The 19,667-nt window shown below is 37.9% G+C and overlaps 1 protein-coding gene across 12 annotated transcripts in view; it reads right to left on the bottom strand.

The window, feature by feature from the left end:
* LOC123261717 (potassium voltage-gated channel protein Shaker) overlaps positions 1-16,314 on the bottom strand; it is a 1,350,734-nt gene extending 1,334,420 nt beyond the window's left edge. For all 12 annotated transcript variants that reach the window (XM_044723493.1, XM_044723492.1, XM_044723494.1 and 9 more), the window contains exon 1: positions 15,623-16,314. In XM_044723493.1, coding sequence (XP_044579428.1) covers positions 15,623-15,780 — 158 coding nt within the window. In that variant the 5' untranslated portion in view covers positions 15,781-16,314. The remainder of the gene's footprint in view (positions 1-15,622) is intronic.
* Between the last annotated feature and the right edge of the window lie 3,353 nt (positions 16,315-19,667).

Genomic DNA, 19,667 nt, shown 5'->3' with positions numbered 1-19,667 from the left:
CCGAAATGTGAAACTATTTTGGTATTGAAAAGGATTCAGAAAGATTGAAAACTGTCAATTCATTTGAATCTTTTTCAATCCTACTCGTAACCCGAAAATGCGGAACTTTTTTGTTATTGGAGAGGATCCAAAAAGATTTTAAATATCATTTCATTTGAATCTTTTTTAATTCTTTAGGTGTTCAGAAATTCTTATATTATTTTTAGATTCAATATAATTGAAAAGTATTAATTTAAAGTTCAGATGAAAAACTTGTGGAATAGGATTTGTTCAAAAGTTTTCAATTCTCATCTTTTTCAATACTTTTCAATGAGTATTTTTAATCAGGGACGGTGACATCACCGCGGAAATAGTCAGGAAAGCTTCCTAGGACCTCAAAACGTCGAGATCTGATGAAAACTCGATTTTCGAAAAACGGAGTGAAAACAATAACTTCCCGATTTTTGAAAATTTTTAATTTTCTTAGCGGGAAGTTAAAAATTTTGTGAAAAAATTGAAAAGTACATAATTAATTGAAAAGTTTTAGAGCAACTTTAAAGAATTTATTTTAAAATTCATACATTTTACTTTTTTATAATTTACTAGCTGTTACCCGCCCGCTTCGCTGAGCGCTTTATAGAATTGCATTTATAGATCTAGACTTGAAATTTAATTGGAGTATCGTTTTGATTTGCACAGATTCCAAATGAGCATTAATAGTTTTAATTAAAGTCATTGCAAGTCTCATGAGCAGGGCCAAAGAGTTCGTGTTTTAAGGTTAGCGGTAAATTTTAGGATGGGTAATACTATCACAGAAATATGTTCAGATCGTATACAATTTCAGATATGACTTGGTATACTAGACTGAAAATGCTGACTGAATGCGGAACACGGAACCGGACCTCAAATATTTGAAATTGAGTCCTCAAAAGTGTGGGATAGAGTGCGCCAGCGACAAAATAAAATATTTGTGTAATATTAGATTACCGTTGCTATCAACAAGCGTTTTCTGCACAACTAGTAATCCGATCGGCGAAAAATGTTTAAATCTGAACAACTAACCTCAGCGCTTATCGTTAAGGACAACATTTATGGCTACATAAATGTATCCAGCTTTAATTAAATACAAAACAAACTCAACAGATGAAAATTATCATAAAATAATGTGATTTCAGGAAAACTTTAATGTCACAAATTGTTAAAAATGTTAAATTAAATAAAAAATATTTTATATGCATTGTGACATGGGAAAAATTTCCCTGTCAAAAGAAACTAGTTTGGATACCTGTTTTATATTATTTTCTTTATTATGATTAATTATTTTGGCTCAGCTGATGGAATGCGGAGATTCGACGCGACTGTGTCGCCTCAAGCGGCCTCCTGATCAGAGTATGAAGCTCGAGGTAAGACTTATAACAGAAAACGCGTCGAATTTGAAAAGTATGCATCAATGAGTGTGAATATTGTAGAGAGTATGTTAGAGTGAGAGCGAAAATCAGTTGAGCGATGAGACGAATCCGCGAATCTTCACGGAGCCATCAACGACCGAAGCGACGTCTGGAGAAGGACTACGGTGAGAACGAGGCGAATTTAAAACCGACGAATGACGGCGGTTGATCAACTTAAGTCGAGCGAGACACCATCTGGATGCCGCAAGCCGAACCAAGCGGCATATCGACCAATCATCGATCGCAACGGAGTACTGGACGCATCCCGTAATACAACGGCTGTCTAGAAGAAGCCGTGAGCTGATTGGATGCGAGGTTTCTGAACTAACGGAAAACTAGAGAACACATGTTGCCGAGGAGGCAGCCATAATGAATTGATTCTGATCTGGACGCCGTAACGTTGACTTGTAATAAATTTCGATACGTGCACTTTTGCTAAGACTTCTTTTAATTTGTGATTGAATCGATTGTTAAATTTCGTTGTTGAGTAATTTGTAATTTTTGTACCGAGTTGACGATTACCGAACGCTCGTGCCGAGTATTATTATCGAAGAGCATATTGTTCCCGCGTGGAATCTTAAGACGCCATCACCGAGAGATCGACGCCATTCCACCAGCGTTCCCGCCAACTTGTTAGATTTTGACACGGGCCAGAATCGACCTGAGGGGTTCACTGCTGCCGCAGGGTGAGTCTGACCGCTAATCTAGCCCCAGGGTGTCCTCACCGCGATATCGCGATCAATTTTGGTGACTTTCACCAGTTTGATCTTTGGTGTAATTTTTTTAATATTAATTTTTTTTTGCGAAAGTAAATATTGAATTCCTTTCGGATTATCGAGACGTGTGTGACAACACTCAGAGGCACGGTACCATCGGGGTGTATTTGTGTGTGTGTTTTTACATTAAAACGTAGATTCAAAGTCGAGCGTTCGATTCGATAAAATAGTAAGAATTCTTGTTCGGTGAACAAGGCCCAGCCGCGATAAAGTCGCCCCTGGGGGACTCCCAAATTCAAGAGATGCACCTGTCCACCGCTAGTATCCGCAAAATCGAACCGCTAATGGAAAATCAGCCTCTCGATCACGCCATGAATCGACCGCTTTATTGGCTGATCGCTTCCGCTAGACATGCGCAATAGCCTTCTTCCCCAACTCAACGAAGAAGAAGACGAACTATTATTATTATCTTTTGCTTCCACGCTTTCGTTGCAACTAGTTGCCATTAATTCCGCTTTGCTTTCGCTTATCGTTAATTAACCGCATTTCGCTATTTTTATAATTTAAATTGCTTAAATTAACCGCTAACAATTCGCTTTAGTTTGTTACAGATAAATTGTGTTATTTGTGCATTTATTTCACCGCTTTTACAGTGCCGGCAGAGTGTTCACCCACGTGTCAACCGGTATCGCTTGTGCTAACCACGCTGTGTATTATAAATCCGCTTTTATTTAAACAATCCGCTATTTAACATATTAAATATAACTTGTATTTAGTGTAAATAAATTTATAGTGTTAATTTTTAATAATATTTCCGCATTTTAATTGAGATATCCAGACCTAAACCTGATCCCCGCTTTTCCGCTCTTTCAACATTTTTCAATTCTTATTATTTATTTTTGTTTATTTTTTTTTGTGTTCAAGACGCTGTCATTGAACCAACTTGTTTGACATTATTATTAATATTTTTAATGGTCTTATTGGTTGGAACATTGATATATGCCGGCAATTAATTTGGATTTTTCTTTGTTGTTGTTATTAAACGTAACGCCCGAGAAATTTGGAGCTGTGTACTACAGCTAGCCCGACCAACGCGCCATCTCCGAGCGCGAGCCCAAACTTATCTCGAGCTTCAACTACCCAGCGAGCTTAATTGATTTACCGACCGTAATTAGTTATCCGCCGGGAGCCTGCGAACATTTTGAATTTTTGAATCATTATTTTGCGAATCATCGTCAAATTACCGTTACATTGTGTTTAATTTGCTATTGCGAATCAAGTTGAGGATTTGCGAGCCGTTGCTGAACCGGATTTATTTATTTTTGTTATTATTAATTAATTTGAGATAAATTAATTATTTAGAGTATTGTATTATTAAGTATAATTACTCTTGAGCATTTGCGATCCACCGACGGACCAAATTGAGTTTTATTATTTTGTTTTTTATTATTAATTAATTTGAGCAAAATAAATTGTTTATTTAAATCGTATAAGTAATTATAAATTAATTTGGAATTTTTACGAGCCGTTGACGGACCGAATTTAATTCTTATTTAATTATTAATTAATTTTAGCAAAACTAACTGTTTATTACATTGTATTATTAATTATAAGTTAAATTGGGAATTTTGCGCGCCATTGACGTACCGAATTTAATTTTCGGTTATGATTAATTAATTTGAAGATCAATTAATTGCTTACGTCATCGTAGTATTAATTATAAGTCATTTAAAATACGTATCAATGTTATTTTTGTTTCTTTTAGTTATTATTGTTCGTTCATTTGACGAAGAATTAATTGTTATTATAGTAATTTTTGGAAAATTATTAATAATTCTTGGCGACTGTTAAAATAAATTGTTGACTGGATATTCGGCGATTACTGTTTTTTTGTTTTTCTTTTTCCCGAGCTTACTTAGATTTAAGCATTTTACGTTTCGCCGTTTATTCGAATTTTAAATCTCTTCGTCATCGACCTGCCGCCCGACGACAAATGACAACGACTTCGAATCGTAAAAACGGTAAGTTCCTGGCGCCCAACTACCTTCGAAACCTAGGTAAGCCATTTTAGGTGGTGCTCTCCGGCCCTGTCGACGCCAGTGCCGGTGAAAAGACCATGATGAATTTTGGCGCCCAACGTGGGGCTGCATTTAAAGACTTTCTTCTGGGCTCAAAAAAATTTTTGATTAGAAAATTTTCGGGTGCTTAAAGGAAGACCGAAGTTGTGTTAGCCGAAGTAAAAATTTGTCTTGAAATTCTATTTTTGGTGGAAGTCATTTTTTCTTAATTCAAATCATCATACTTTAAGGAAGATACTTTAGGGAAACAGCGTTACGTACTTCAGCTGATAAAAAAAATTTCTCACCTTGAGACAATTTTTCTTTTGAATATTTGATAACTATCTTATATTATTTTAGCGTGCCATTATTTGATCTTCCCATTTGACATGTCAATCAATAAAAATATTAATGAAAATTAAGTTCTATCGAGATATTTAATTTTGTGGAGCAAGAGAGAAATTTTCTCAAGACAAAAAAATTTACTTCTATTAAGAACTAAATTTTTTGGAGCAAAAGACTGAATTTTCTCAAAACAACCAGATTTTCTTGACTTAAATAAATTTTCTTGGATCAAGATACGTATTTCTTGACACAAGAGAATTAATTTTGTTGGAATAATTGGAATTTATTGTGTCAAAAAAAATTTTTTTTTGCTTAAGAAAATAATTAGGAAGAAAAATATTTTCAAGTGAACCTTTTTTTCTTTATAGTTTTACTCTAAAAGTTCCTGTACTTCAAGTGCATAAGCCAATTTAATATCACGCTACAGATGCCATAGAGGCGAGTACGCCCGTTACACACTCTTATAGCATCCGGAATCCATAAGGGCCAACCGCGTAAAAATCGGTTGATTTATCTAAAAGTCATGGCAAGTTGAAAATTTTAAAAATCGTGTTGTGATAAACTTTTATCAGACTCTTGAGCTTAAAGAGTTCAAAAGCATAGAATAGCTTTCTTTTTGAGCTCAGAGATATCAAAATAGCAAAAATTTATATTTTTGAGCTCCAAGAGCTTAAAAACGTCGTATTGAGTGGAGTTTTGAGCGTAGAAGTATAGAATTAGCGGGAAGTTACAAAGAAAATTAATATTCCTACATAAATTCCGCTCCATATCTTTTGGAGAATATCTTCCTCAGTATCGGGCTGAATATCTCGTTCAGTGTCTTGCAAAACATTTCGCTAAATAATTCACCAAAGTCCCATACAAAATTTAAGACAAATCTAAAAACCAAATTAAATAAAAATTTAGAGACAAAATTCGAAAAAAATTATAAGACAAAATTTAATAAAAATTTTGAGACAAAATTCAATAAAAATTTTAAGACAAAATTCAAGACAAAATTCAGTAAAAATTTTAAGACAAAATTCAAGACTAAATTTCAAGTCGAAATTTTACAACAAATTCAAAGACCAAATTCAATGAAAATTAAAAAAAAATTAGGAAAACGGATGACCCTGAAGGCCATTCCTGTAACCTCCCGCTAATTCTATACCTACTAAACGTTTGAAATTGCACTTATGACGTTTCTGAGCTCTTCGAGCTCAAAAATACAATTTGTGTATTATTTTGAGTTTTCCGACCTCAAAGAAATAGCTTTGGTATGCTTTTAAGCACTTCGAGCTCAAAAGTCTGATGGAAGTTTGATAAAACACTTTATTTCAAATTTTCGAACCGCAAGAACTTTTGAATGAATGAACTGATTTTTACGTGGTTGGCAGCATTCAAAGCAGTTTTTTAAGCCTCATGAAGATTCTTTAATTTGATCGAACTAGGAAATTCGGAGTAAATCCGAAAAAACACTTTTTTCGGTTTTGTTTCGTCAACGATAACTCACGAACGGATCAACCGATTTTGACCGGGCTGATGGCGATCGACGTCGTTTTTTTATGTTAAAAGCTCATCAGTTTTTGGAATCGATCGATTGAGCCATTCAAAAGTTATTCCGAAAAAACCACTTTTAAAAAAATTTTTTTTCGTAGTTTTTTTGAGATTTCTCAAAATTTACCAGACCGGATCGGTCCAAATTTTATTCGAAATCTAAGTTTCGTCAAGCCCTTTCGAATGACACCAACGACGATTAAATCGGTCAAGTCGTTCGAAAGTTATGAGAGGTTTACACACACACACACACACACACACACATCTTAGTTGATGAGGTACAGTGGGTAGGAGCCAAGCAAAATAACCAAACTAAATAAATGAGCTCCCGTGGACAAAACTTCCCAGTAATGGGTTGGGTCACACTAACTGACCTAGCAAGACGATCGTTCGCTGCTGTGACCCACAGGGAGTGACCGGAACCTGTATCGTAGTTTCCGACGATGCAGGCCTCGGCTGATGTGAGCTTGCTCTGCCGAGGTGTAAGCTGCAGCAGTGGATCAGGAGCCAGCCACTTCGGGCCTTGATCAGGAAGTACGCAATGAGTGTTAGAGATCGGAATCTTCACCGCTTCGAGCGAGTATAGTCCGTCGATGTATTCCGGGACTGGCTAAGTGTCGGCTAGGCCTTAGGGAACTGGAGTAGGAGTACTATCTCCGAGGGTACACCCGTTCCTAGTTATGGCAACCTGCTCCACTCCATACGATACGCTGGTAAATCAAAAAGTATGAGTAATTCACAGGAAACAAACAAGAGTGAAAACGGGCTTCATGCCCAGCAAGACGCACTGCTACTTAGTGCAAACATGAAGAAGACAGATGCTCTGGTACATCTGGAGAAGCTAGTCAGTGGACTGCAGGACTTTCTGCAAACCAAGCAAAAACTCCACAAGGAGATCAAGTCGAAGTCGACGAACATCTGCAGTGCCCTGAGAAGGTTCAAGAAACTGGACAAAGAGTGACAGAACATCCAACAGCAATACGGTAATGTCGTGATGAAGACGAGTGCGACAGCGGTTTCACCTGCAAAAGCCGACACGTTTGTCGAAGAGATGGACACAGGTGGCGAGGGTGACGTCGAGTCAGTTGTCGAAGACGGTGAGGAAACTGGAACTGATATCAGGCCTGGGAAAAGGAAGGAGCAAAATTCCCCAGACTCAATGACCAGCTGTACTAAGAAGAAGAAGGAACTTAAACCAAGTCCTCCGAAAAACGCGGTAACACAGAACGGCGAAAAAAGGAGGTGAATGAGTGGCAAAAAGTCCAGTCAAGGAAGTCCAAGAGAGAGCAAGCAAAAGAAAAGCTCCAGAAGCAACCGCCGAAGGAGCCCAGGCCAGAGCCTAAGCGGGAGAACCCGCGCAAACGGATCCGGCCGGACGCACTGATCATCCGCCCAGCAGAGACGGCAAAGTATGCTGAGATTCTGTAGCGAATAAAGCAGAACGTCCCTGACGAATAGGTCCGTACTACAGTGGATAAGATCCAAAGAACTAGAACCGGGAGCTTGCTGATTACGCTTTCGAGGAAGAGCACTGACCGAGGCCAAGCCTTACAGAAGACCATCGCGGGCATCCTCCAAGAAAACGCGAAGGTAATCTGCAAAGGACCACAGGAAGACGTCGAAATCCGAGATGTTGACGATACCACAACCAAGAAGGATATTCAAGCCGCCTTGCGAACGGTAATCGGAGAAACCTGCGAGATACCACTAGGGACAATTAAGATTCGTAAGGCCTACAGAGGTACTCAGACAGCTGTTGTGACACTAGCAGCAGCTGCAGCGCGGAAGATATTGGCAGAAAGCGGTAAAGTCTGGATCGGCTGGGCCAACTGCCGAATCAGAGCTACGAGGAGACCAATCCAATGTTTCAAGTGCTGGCACTTTGGACACTATGGATCCCAGTGCAAGAGCAATGTGGATCGGTCTAAGCTATGTATTAGGTGCGGACAAGAGGGACACAAGATTGCTGAATGCAAAACCCAGCGAAATGTGTATTATGCGCGGACCAAAGTGCGAAGACCGCGGCCCATCATCCCGGCGCATCCAGGTGCCCAGTATTTAAAGAGGCACTCCAGAAGATAACAAACAAATAGACATGAAGATATTGCAGCTAAACCTAAACCATTGCGAAGCTGCACATGATCTGCTTATGCAAACAGCAAGAGAACTAGAGTTAGACTTAGTAATGATAGCAGAGCCATACAGACACCTGAATACCCAGCCTTGGGAATCTGACAGCACCGCCAAGGCTGTCATCTGGTCCTGTGGTAAGCATCCCTTCCAGAGGATAGTTAACAATGATAATTCCGGCTTTGTAGCAGCAATAGTTAACGGCATCCGTTTCTACAGCTGTTATGCACCACCTAGCCTATCCATTGTTGAATTCACTGAATTCTTGGACAAACTGACCGAGGATGCCAAGCAGCATTATCCAGTCACGATTGCCGGTGACTTCAACTCCTGGGCAGTAAACTGGGGCAGCAAGAAGACCAATGCGCGAGGAAAAGCACTACTAGAAGCTTTTACTACACTAGATGTAGTCCAGCTCAACAGTGGTGATACGCCAACCTATACTAAAGGAGAAGCAAGCTCTTTTGTAGATCTCACTTTCGTCAGCAGCAGCCTCATCAGTGGGAAATACGACTGGAAGGTGATGGATATCTACACAACCAGCGACCACGAGGCAATTCTAAGGGAAATATCACATGACCGGAATACAAGAAGACCAATCAAGTCACTCAATACCATTGGATAGAAAGTGAAGTCTTTTGAAACAAGCACATTGGTAATAGCCCTGAATAGTGAACCGATTACTACTGGATCCGCAGAAGAAATGACCAAGGACCTGATGAAAAGAGTTGTCCAGGCCTGTGACGCAAGTATGGTCCGGAAACGCAGCATAAGCCAACGCCCGGCAGTACACTGGTGTAACGACCACATTAGCGTTCTTCGGAAAGAGTGTCTAAAGAAAAGAAGAATATCCCAGCGTGGCCATCGACGACCTAATTTTGCGGAGCTGGTCGCAGAGTACAAAAAAGCCCGTCGATCATTGAACAAAGCCATCAAGGATAGTAAGAGGCAATGCTGGAAAGAGCTCATCAACGAGGTGGACCTGTGGGGTAGACCGTACAAGGTGGTCATGACTCATCTAAAAGTCAAACAAATGCCGGCATCCACATGCCCACAACTTCTGCAGAGAATCGTTACCGTGCTGATTCCACAGCAACGCGAGCTTCATTACCAGTTAGCTCAAGGCTAACTGGAGGACATTCCACCTGTCACGGAAGAAGAACTGACGGAGGCTTGAAACCGCGTAGGGAATAATAAAGCACCAGGATTAGACGGAATCCCTAATATTGCCTTAAAAACAGCTATAAAGGCAGCACCGGCATCATTCCTGGATGTTTACATCACCTGCCTCAAAGAAGGGATTTTTCCTCGAAAGTGGAAACAGCAACAGTTAGTGCTGCTTCCTAAAGGGAAAAAGCCACAGGATGAACCGTCATCTTACCGCCCACTTTGCATGCTAGATACAGCGGGTAAGATATTTGAATGCATAATTCACCAGAGAATCGAAGCAGTAGTCGACCTACTCCTGGCAGACAATCAGTATGGATTTCGGAAAGGACGATCAACCCTGGACGCAATCAAACTGGTTGTTGATACGGCCAAGGAAGCAATCGCAAGAACCAGATGGAAAGGTGGAACGAAGAAGTATTGCCTGGTGGCGACTCTAGACATCAGAAATGCCTTTAACTCCGCCAATTGGGAATGCATCATGCAGGCCCTCCAAGAAAAGAATGTACCAGAATACCTTCTTAAGATCGTAGCAAGCTACTTTGAAAACAGGTTCCTGAAGTATGACACGAAGAACGGTCTGAGGGAGTATGATATTACTGGAGGTGTACCACAAGGTTAAGTTCTAGGCCCGCTCTTGTGGAGTATTATGTATGACGGTCTATTAAGACTAACTCTGCAAAGAAACGTTAAACTCGTAGCATATGCAGATGACGTGGCCATAATGATCGTTGCCAAACACCTTGACGAGATAAACCATATGTTCGATCTCACTTTTGAGCGCGTTAACCGGTAAATGGACGCAGGGAACCTGCAACTGGCGCAACCCAAGACTGAGGCAGTGCTTATTACCAGCAGAAAAGTGGTAGAGACTATTAAGCTAAAAGTCGGCGAACAAGAAATCACATCACAACCTTATATCCGATATTTGGGGGTGATGCCCGACTCAACTTCCAGCAGCAAGTGGAACATGTCAGTGCCAAAGCGTCAGTAGTGAGGGCTACGCAGTCTCGCACGACTGATGCCGAACGTTGGAGGCCCAAAGTAGAACAGGAGGCTATTTTTGTCATCAGTAGTCACATCGGTGCTCACTTACGGAATATCCATTTGGGCCGATGAACTAAAGACGCAAGAATCATGGAGAAAGGCTGGACCTACCTTTTTCCAATTCTGTCGAGAGAATTTTTTAATATAATACAAAATAGTGGTAGAGACCGGATATTTCACATACTTTAAATGGGGCATGACCGTTTACTTCGAGAACTATATTTTTAAATATCTTGCCATCCAAACGGTCAAAAACCATGAAATTTTAGGAATTCATAAATGAAGTTATTCTGAACCCGTGAAAAAAATTTGAGCCGAATCTGTCGAAAAATGGTTTCATGCTGGAACTACCTTAAACAATCGAGCGCTACTTTGCATGCGGGGTTCGGACGAATACGACAAACACTATTGTGTCAAATTTGGCCATATTTGATTATAGAAATACTTTTTCACGCAATTTCATACTGTTTTCTGCTAGAGAAAAAATTACGTGATATTTGTTAAGACCCCACCCTCCGCCCCTAAGTGAGATTTGGTAAGATTAAGCTTGATCCACTCCCACCCTAGAACACCTCACGTAATTAATGGACGCCTCCTTATGTTATCAGCAAAAATAACATGTATGTAAAATTCTCAGTACAATGACTGAATTACTACATGGAATATTAAGTTTTGGAAACCTTAAAATGACTTTTTCCCGCTGCTAAAAAGACGTTTGTTGTAAGGAAATTTTTAGTGAATGTTATTGAAACTTAATAGACATGGCCTAAATTTTATGTTTAAAAAATTTCTAGTTTAAGAACAACATTTTTAGTAGATTTCATAGAAATCTAAGTATTTTCTTTCATGGAACCAATTATTATAACCAAACACACGATTAGCATATAAAAATAAATTTTTAACACTTAGTTCACCAGTCATAATTAGATTCTTTCTTAATTTTTTTTAAATGACGTTAAATCAATCAAATATTGAGGTTATGCAATAAAAACAAGAGAAAATTGTATTAAAAACAAATGAATAAAAAATGTAAGTCTTTTGTTTTTATTAGCGGGAAAAATGTATATAAACGTAATTCGTAAGAAAAAAAATGTGAAAGAGTTGATAAAATCTAAAAAATAAGTAGCTTATAACTATCTACGAAAAATTCTGCGTTGAATGGTAGCAGTCCCATCTCCTTCCCCTAACACGACTTTCTTTTATATTTATAGATACCGTAAATCTGCCATTAAATATATTGTTATGTAAAACATTTTTTTTTATTTATTAATATTAATTTTTATTAATATTAATTTTTATTTATAAATTCTTTCTTTTATTTATTACTATTGAAGACCGTCATAATTTTTGGTTCGGATCCATGTCCCTTACTTAAGTACTTAGTCTGGAACCTTAATGCACTTAAGATTTGAAGGCTTAACAAATAAGTAAATGGGAGTTTTGTTATACGTAAATGGACTTTTAGCCGATTGAAAGAAAATTGGAATATATTATCTGGAAATCTTCAAATCTAAAGATACTCGTAAATGCACTGTTGCACTAAAGTCCAGACTGGGAAATTTTCGTAATTATAAACTCATTAAGGAAAATATCTTTTGGTCTACTGTCTAGACATATAATAAAAAGATAATAACTTAAGTTTAGAAAAATAATAATTTTACAATAATAAGTAAAAACCTTAAACAACATTTTTTTAAAACTATAACCTGAAATAAATTTAGTTAAAACACGTGTTAAGAGTAATAAATGATTAGAAGTAATTATTAACAATGATTGACTAATTGTTCATTAAATTATTAGTCGATTGTTAAAATACATTATTTAATTGTAGTTTAATCGCTTAAATAATTTAGTTACGTATATAATAATTTAGTTACGAAATATCAATATCTAAATTTTTCATATAGTAAAGTAAAAATTAACATTAAGATCTCTATGTGCATATGTGTGTGTATAGATGTGCCTATCCATTATCACAAATGTACAGTGCATAACCGGGACCTATACTTGTGCATCAATATACAAGGTAGACCGCCACTATAGTAGTTTTCCGAAACATCCAAAGAGAGGGTAAGAGTCCCCGAAATTCGATAGCTAATTGGGCATTGGGTTCTCCCTCCAATTAACAATTAAGAGACCGAAAAAATCTCGGACCCGGAAAACTTCTGAGTGTTCGGCCTCTTCGTGCTTTGACCTTTTTAGTGGTAACATCGTACACAGTTTAAGTAAGTCTCAATGGACCACGTGTAATTTTGTCTCATTGAAATTAAACAGTTTGTAAAAGTAAAGTAAAATCGTGAAGTAAAATCAACTAAAACAAATTGAATTAACAAGATTCATCAACTTTATCAGGTACATTTCAATTATTAATATTTGTGAATTTAGTAATATTGTAAACTCGTTATATGAAAGAAAATATTAAATTTTAACCATTGTGTAATACTTGTAACAATTGTAATAATTTTGTAACTCAATTAACTTTTAATTCAAGTAATATATGTATTAAATTTAACTAACGATCAATTATTCGAACAAACGTATTCTCAATAGATTAAAACCTCGGAGTTCCCGGTCTATTAGCCTAACACGCTAGGACTAAATACTAAATAATTAAACCATTTAAAATAATTAATTTTCTATAAATTAATAATTTTTACAAAACAATATTAAATAAAAAAAATTGAAAATGTCGCGTAATAAATGCCATAAGGGCATATAAAATTTATGAGCTCTTATAGCACCTGGGAACCATAAGGGCGTATAATAAAAATTCAATTTTTTTTTCTTAAGTCCAAAAAAAATTTTTAACTTGGAAAATTTTTTTTTTTTGCATTTCTATACGTTTCATACAAAAATCCATCGGTTGCTAAAAAAAAATTTATTTTATACGCCCTTATGGCATCCGAGGTGGGTCCAGGGAGCCATAAGGGCGTATAAAAATTTTTTTTTTCCGGAAGCCAACGTATTTTCGTATAAAACGTGCAGAAATGCAAAAAAAAATTTTTCTTCAAACTAAAAATTTTTCTTGGAAACTAAATATTTTTCTTATCTCTTTATTTTTCTTAACCTCGTCACCTGACGGAATACTAATAAAATACCGTAAATTACCTCGTCAACCTGACGGACTACCATATAACATAGTAACTACAATTAAAACGTCATTTCCGACTGCACCCCCGACTAGGGCGTCTACGCAGTGGTTTCTTAACTGATTCCGTTGTACCCCTGACTCAAGCGTTTATACAACGTTTTCTAAATGACTGTACTCACACGCTCTCACTAAATTCCATATAAAAATCCTCCACTGTACGCTAACTTAGTTCACAAATTTACTAATTACTAAAATTCTCCTAATTTCTAATGACTGAATTCCCGAAATACCATATTATCATAATTCATAAAATTAACCCTTATCACTTATTCAATACAAAATTCCGATCCACTACATTAATTAATTACTATATTTTCTAACTAAATTCATTAAGCAAATTTCTTAACTGAATTCCCTTATTAATCTTCATTAAACAATCTTCTTAACAAAATTTATCATATAATCTTTTAAAAAAAGTTCATTAAATAAGCTTCTAAGCTCAATAAATTTATCAAATTAATTCATTCACTAAATTAATTAAATTCAGCCCATTGGCCGAAATTTAATTTTACAAAATTCTTAAATTCAACTACTGCAACTTAATAAGTCTCATTAAATATTCAGACTACAGAAATTTCCAGCGAAACCTTCACTATCCACATTATGCAATTACTTTTACTATTTCAAATTTGTCATGATAATTTTAATTAAATAATTTGATAATGCCAAAGGACCTATAACTAAACTAGCTAAATGACCTTGACGAATAATTTACGTATGAAAGATCTAACTACTTTAAAATAACGCCTGAGGCGGTAACGATAATTAATTTACGAAAAACAATTACAATTATTTTAGCCTTTTAATTTACCAAATTAAATTCTGGCTTAAAATAATTGTAAAAATACCTAAGACTTAAATTTTCCGATTATCCAACGATGACTGGTCCTCTGGTCAAAACGGGCTAAATCAGCGGCTGGTTGGTCTCACTAGTCTCCAATGAATTATCTGACTCCAGATAAAGGGTTTTCAAATTCCAGTTTACCAATTGGCTTCCTTCCTGATTGTTCTGTATCTCGATGATAATTATTATACAGCACTACACTGACTCTAATTGCTTTTCCCGAAAGAGCCACTGGCTCAAGAGCGTCACTGGCTCAAAAAGCGTCACTGGCTCAAAAACCTCGTTGTCTCTCTTGCCGGCTTTTTTATAACCCCCGAACTCTAGGTTCTCGAACTTTCTCATTGTTACACCCCGCTTCATTTCCCGGGGACAGCATCGAGGACTCTCGATTTGCACGCCTGGTGACAAGTCGAAACTACTTGTCATAATCGAAAAGTAAGAGAAAGCCCTTATTTACCGTGGTGTCAATCACGTGGTCGATAATGACCATGGAAAGTTCGATTTTCCCTGTTACAACTGTACTTGTAATAGCAGGGAATTCTTGTATCGACCTACTATCATTCGAGAAGGCAAAACGATATGACTTCTAAATTAGTGGCAACAACACGGAGACAGCCAGAGCAAAAGTGAAAAGCTCAAAAGCGTATCAAAGTTACATCTTGTAGCTTGGTGAGCTCTAAACAGCTGTAAATTCATGCTTTGTGCATCGTTACAAGCGAACTTTAGATTTAAAATTAGGGGAAAATTGAAAGTATGGCCTGTAAGATCGGCTGTTTAACTAATTTTTAAAGTTGTGTTATTGGTTGGAGAGATATTCTACAACACTATACGTATTGAAAATATATTTTCAATAATAATTAATTTCAAACGATGTAATCTTCTATTCAATGCGTCAAAATTTGTAAATTATTTTTTTCCAGTTTGCTGTTTTTTATATACGGAAAAAAAGGCACAATCTATGATGTAAATGTTGAACTGAACCGTTTCATTGAAAATATCTAGCAGTTCTTTGAAATATAAAGATCACGCCAAAAAAGATTTTATGTAAAAAAGTAATATCGAACTACGTTATTGTCAGTTTGAATATCTTTTGACTATGATAGTGCATTATCGTAAAGAACTGAAGTCAGTAGTATTTATTTTCGATACAAATATTCAGTACATATACAGATATTTAGTATAAAAATATCAAATAGACTTACTGAGTTTGTCCCCGATCGCCTATCCCAATGGTTACTGTTCCTTGGATATTTATAGTTCCAGCTGTATCGTGATGCCTGCGTTCTTTGTGTACAATCCCCATAAGCTTCATCCAGGGATTGTTTACCACATGGGTACCCATACCTCCACTTTGCCACATTGCGCTTGCCAGTGTTGATAAAATATAAAGGAGCCCTACAGTTGGACTTCCACACGTAATTTCTCAAAATTTTTTTTGAGTCGAGAGTAGTAAAAAACAAATGGATAAATCTTTCTACAATCCGGTGATCACTGCACAAACAAAGTACGAAGTTACATACTATACATGGCCACTTAGGCTCGTAAGCCCATGATTCTAACACGGCCACCATCTAATCTACTTCAACAACTTTTAATGGATTGATTCGATTTCTGAAACGTGTATTATAAAAAATTTCACTACCCTATCATCATCATTGATTTAAGACGCTTAGAGACTATCTTTGTTGTTATTTTTATTTTTCCTTCGATTTTATTAAAACGCGATCCGATGAAAGATCACATATGCGATATTAATGAACAAAAAAATCTCTCTTAATCTTCATTATTAAAGCCAATTGTTAAACACGTGTCTCGATTGCAATTGAATGTTCACTTGAAAAGCAAAAAAACACAAAGGCTGGATTGTTTGGATTCGCATCGCAGGTCCACATTTATTCCTGGAAAACATTAAATGTTTCTTTAAGGATGAGTATATATAATTTTTTAGTTAGAAATAAGATTTAATGTCTGATGTATAGATACAAAAATTGAGAAATTTCTTTTTCTCTCATGCACATGTAATATTAGTTCGGAGTAGTAGTACAGAAACTATTCGAGTTGTCATTTTTTTATAATCCAATAACAGAAAATCAAAGCATAGATCCGATTTCTAGATTGTTATAATCATTCACATAGATCTAAGCTCAATCCGAGTTATTGGATTTCTTTATAAATTCAATAAACAAGTTAACTTACTGAACTGAACCATTCACAAATTATTAGAGGAAAATAAATACTTTCCAATTCACGTCATACAGAAACAATCATCAGCGGTAAAAAGCTGCATTTATTTAACTAAACATTCATATTTCTAACGGTAAGAATTTATTACTATCCATGTCGTCATTTTCACGAAAATAGTTATTGATTTTTCTGATGAAATAAATTTTACACTTGGTGAAGAGGTTCTTGACTTTTAACTTCCCGCGAAAATCGAAGATTTTCAAAAATCCGGAAGTTATTGTTTCTACCCCGTTTTGCAAAAATCATGTTTCCATCAGATTTCGACGTTTTAAGGTCACAGAAAGCTTTCTTGACTGCCCCCGCGATGTTGTCTCTATGTCTGCAATTGTGTGTGTGTGTATGTGTTTTTTTTTTTTTTTTTTCCTTAGGGGGGGGGGAATCCTTTTTACGGATTCTAGGCATAGATGTTTGGCCTGGATATGTGGCGACTCGACGCAGCGTCATACTAAAACTCGACGCTGACGCCCCTACCCACTAAACCCTAAACCCCTTTCTCTTCTATCCTCTGATCACCCATGGTACCGCCGTAAGGCATTTCTTCGTGGGGGGAGGAATTAGCTGCCGCTCTTCCTTCTGATAGCTAAGATGTTATTTCTTTCTTCTAGATTCTGTCTTTCACTCTTTTTCTCTCAATGGATCGCAAATCTGTAAGCACTTTTGTAGCAAAAGTGCTTGTGGCGTTTCAGGCAGCTTCTGACGACAACATTGCTTCTACTATTGATTCTGGTTGGGTTCTCTTTTTCAGAATCTTCTCTAACTCATCGCGCTGTTGGTTGAAACGTGGACACACAAAGAAAACATGCTCCGCATCTTCATTGACCCCTGGACAGGACGGACACTCTAGGGTATCATCGTGCTTAAAGCGGTAAAGATACTTCCGGTAACATCCGTGTCCTAATAACATCTGCGTTAAATAATAGTTGATCTCACCGTGACTCCGGTTGAACCACACATCAATCCGAGGTATGAGACGGTACGTCCACCGAGCGTTCTCTGCAGAATTCAACTCCTGTTGCCATCTTGCGATGCTGTGTTGCCGTTCTTCCTTTCTAAGTTCTTCAGGGCTCAGTGTGGTTGACCTTTTTCGTTGATATAGGTTCCGTCTTTCCTCAGCTAGGACTCTGAGAGGCAGAGTACCGGAAATAACACACACTGCTTCCTCTAATATTGTGCGGAAGGCGCTAGTTACTCGTAGGGCACTCAGTCGATATACTGGTCCAGCCTTTCTCCATGATTCTTGCGTCTTTAGTTCATCGGCCCAAATGGATATTCCGTAAGTGAGCACCGATGTGACTACTGATGACAAAAATAGCCTCCTGCTCGGCTTTGGGCCTCCAATGTTCGGCATCAGTCGTGCGAGACTGCGTAGCCCTCACTACTGACGCTTTGGCACTGACATGTTCCACTTGCTGCTGAAAGTTGAGTCGGGCATCACCCCCAAATATCGGATATAAGGTTGTGATGTGATTTCTTGTTCGCCGACTTTTAGCTTAATGGTCTCTACCACTTTTCTGCTAGTAATAAGCACTGCCTCAGTCTTGTGTTGCGCCAGTTGCAGGTTCACTGCGTCCATTTACCGGTTAACGCGCTCAAAAGTGAGATCGAACATATGGTTTATCTCGTCAAGGTGTTTGGCAACGATCATTATGGCCACTTCATCTGCATATGCTACGAGTTTGACGTTTCTTTGCAGAGTTAGTCTTAACCTTGTGGTACACCTCCAGTAATATCATACTCCCTCAGACCGTTCTTCGTGTCATACTTCAGGAACCTGTTTTCAAAGTAGCTTGCTACGATCTTAAGAAGGTATTCTGGTACATTCTTTTCTTGGAGGGCCTGCATGATGCATTCCCAATTGGCGGAGTTAAAGGCATTTCTGATGTCTAGAGTCGCCACCAGGCAATACTTCTTCGTTCCACCCTTCCATCTGGTTCTTGCGATTGCTTCCTTGGCCGTATCAACAACCAGTTTGATTGCGTCCAGGGTTGATCGTCCTTTCCGAAATCCATACTGATTGTCTGCCAGGAGTAGGTCGACTACTGCTTCGATTCTCTGGTGAATTATGCATTCAAATATCTTACCCGCTGTATCTAGCATGCAAAGTGGGCGGTAAGATGACGGTTCATCCTGTGGCTTTTTCCCTTTAGGAAGCAGCACTAACTGTTGCTGTTTCCACTTTCGAGGAAAAATCCCTTCTTTGAGGCAGGTGATGTAAACATCCAGGAATGATGCCGGTGCTGCCTTTATAGCTGTTTTTAAGGCAATATTAGGGATTCCGTCTAATCCTGGTGCTTTATTATTCCCTACGCGGTTTCAAGCCTCCGTCAGTTCTTCTTCCGTGACAGGTGGAATGTCCTCCAGTTAGCCTTGAGCTAACTGGTAATGAAGCTCGCGTTGCTGTGGAATCAGCACGGTAACGATTCTCTGCAGAAGTTGTGGGCATGTGGATGCCGGCATTTGTTTGACTTTTAGATGAGTCATGACCACCTTGTACGGTCTACCCCACAGGTCCACCTCGTTGATGAGCTCTTTCCAGCATTGCCTCTTACTATCCTTGATGGCTTTGTTCAATGATCGACGGGCTTTTTTGTACTCTGCGACCAGCTCCGCAAAATTAGGTCGTCGATGGCCACGCTGGGATATTCTTCTTTTCTTTAGACACTCTTTCCGAAGAACGCTAATGTGGTCGTTACACCAGTGTACTGCCGGGCGTTGGCTTATGCTGCGTTTCCGGACCATACTTGCGTCACAGGCCTGGACAACTCTTTTCATCAGGTCCTTGGTCATTTCTTCTGCGGATCCAGTAGTAATCGGTTCACTATTCAGGGCTATTACCAATGTGCTTGTTTCAAAAGACTTCACTTTCTATCCAATGGTATTGAGTGACTTGATTGGTCTTCTTGTATTCCGGTCATGTGATATTTCCCTTAGAATTGCCTCGTGGTCGCTGGTTGTGTAGATATCCATCACCTTCCAGTCGTATTTCCCACTGATGAGGCTGCT

The sequence above is a fragment of the Cotesia glomerata genome, linkage group LG3, assembly GCF_020080835.1.
Source record: "Cotesia glomerata isolate CgM1 linkage group LG3, MPM_Cglom_v2.3, whole genome shotgun sequence".
Lineage (NCBI taxonomy): Eukaryota > Metazoa > Arthropoda > Insecta > Hymenoptera > Braconidae > Cotesia > Cotesia glomerata.
This window is presented reverse-complemented; position numbering and strand designations above follow the sequence as displayed.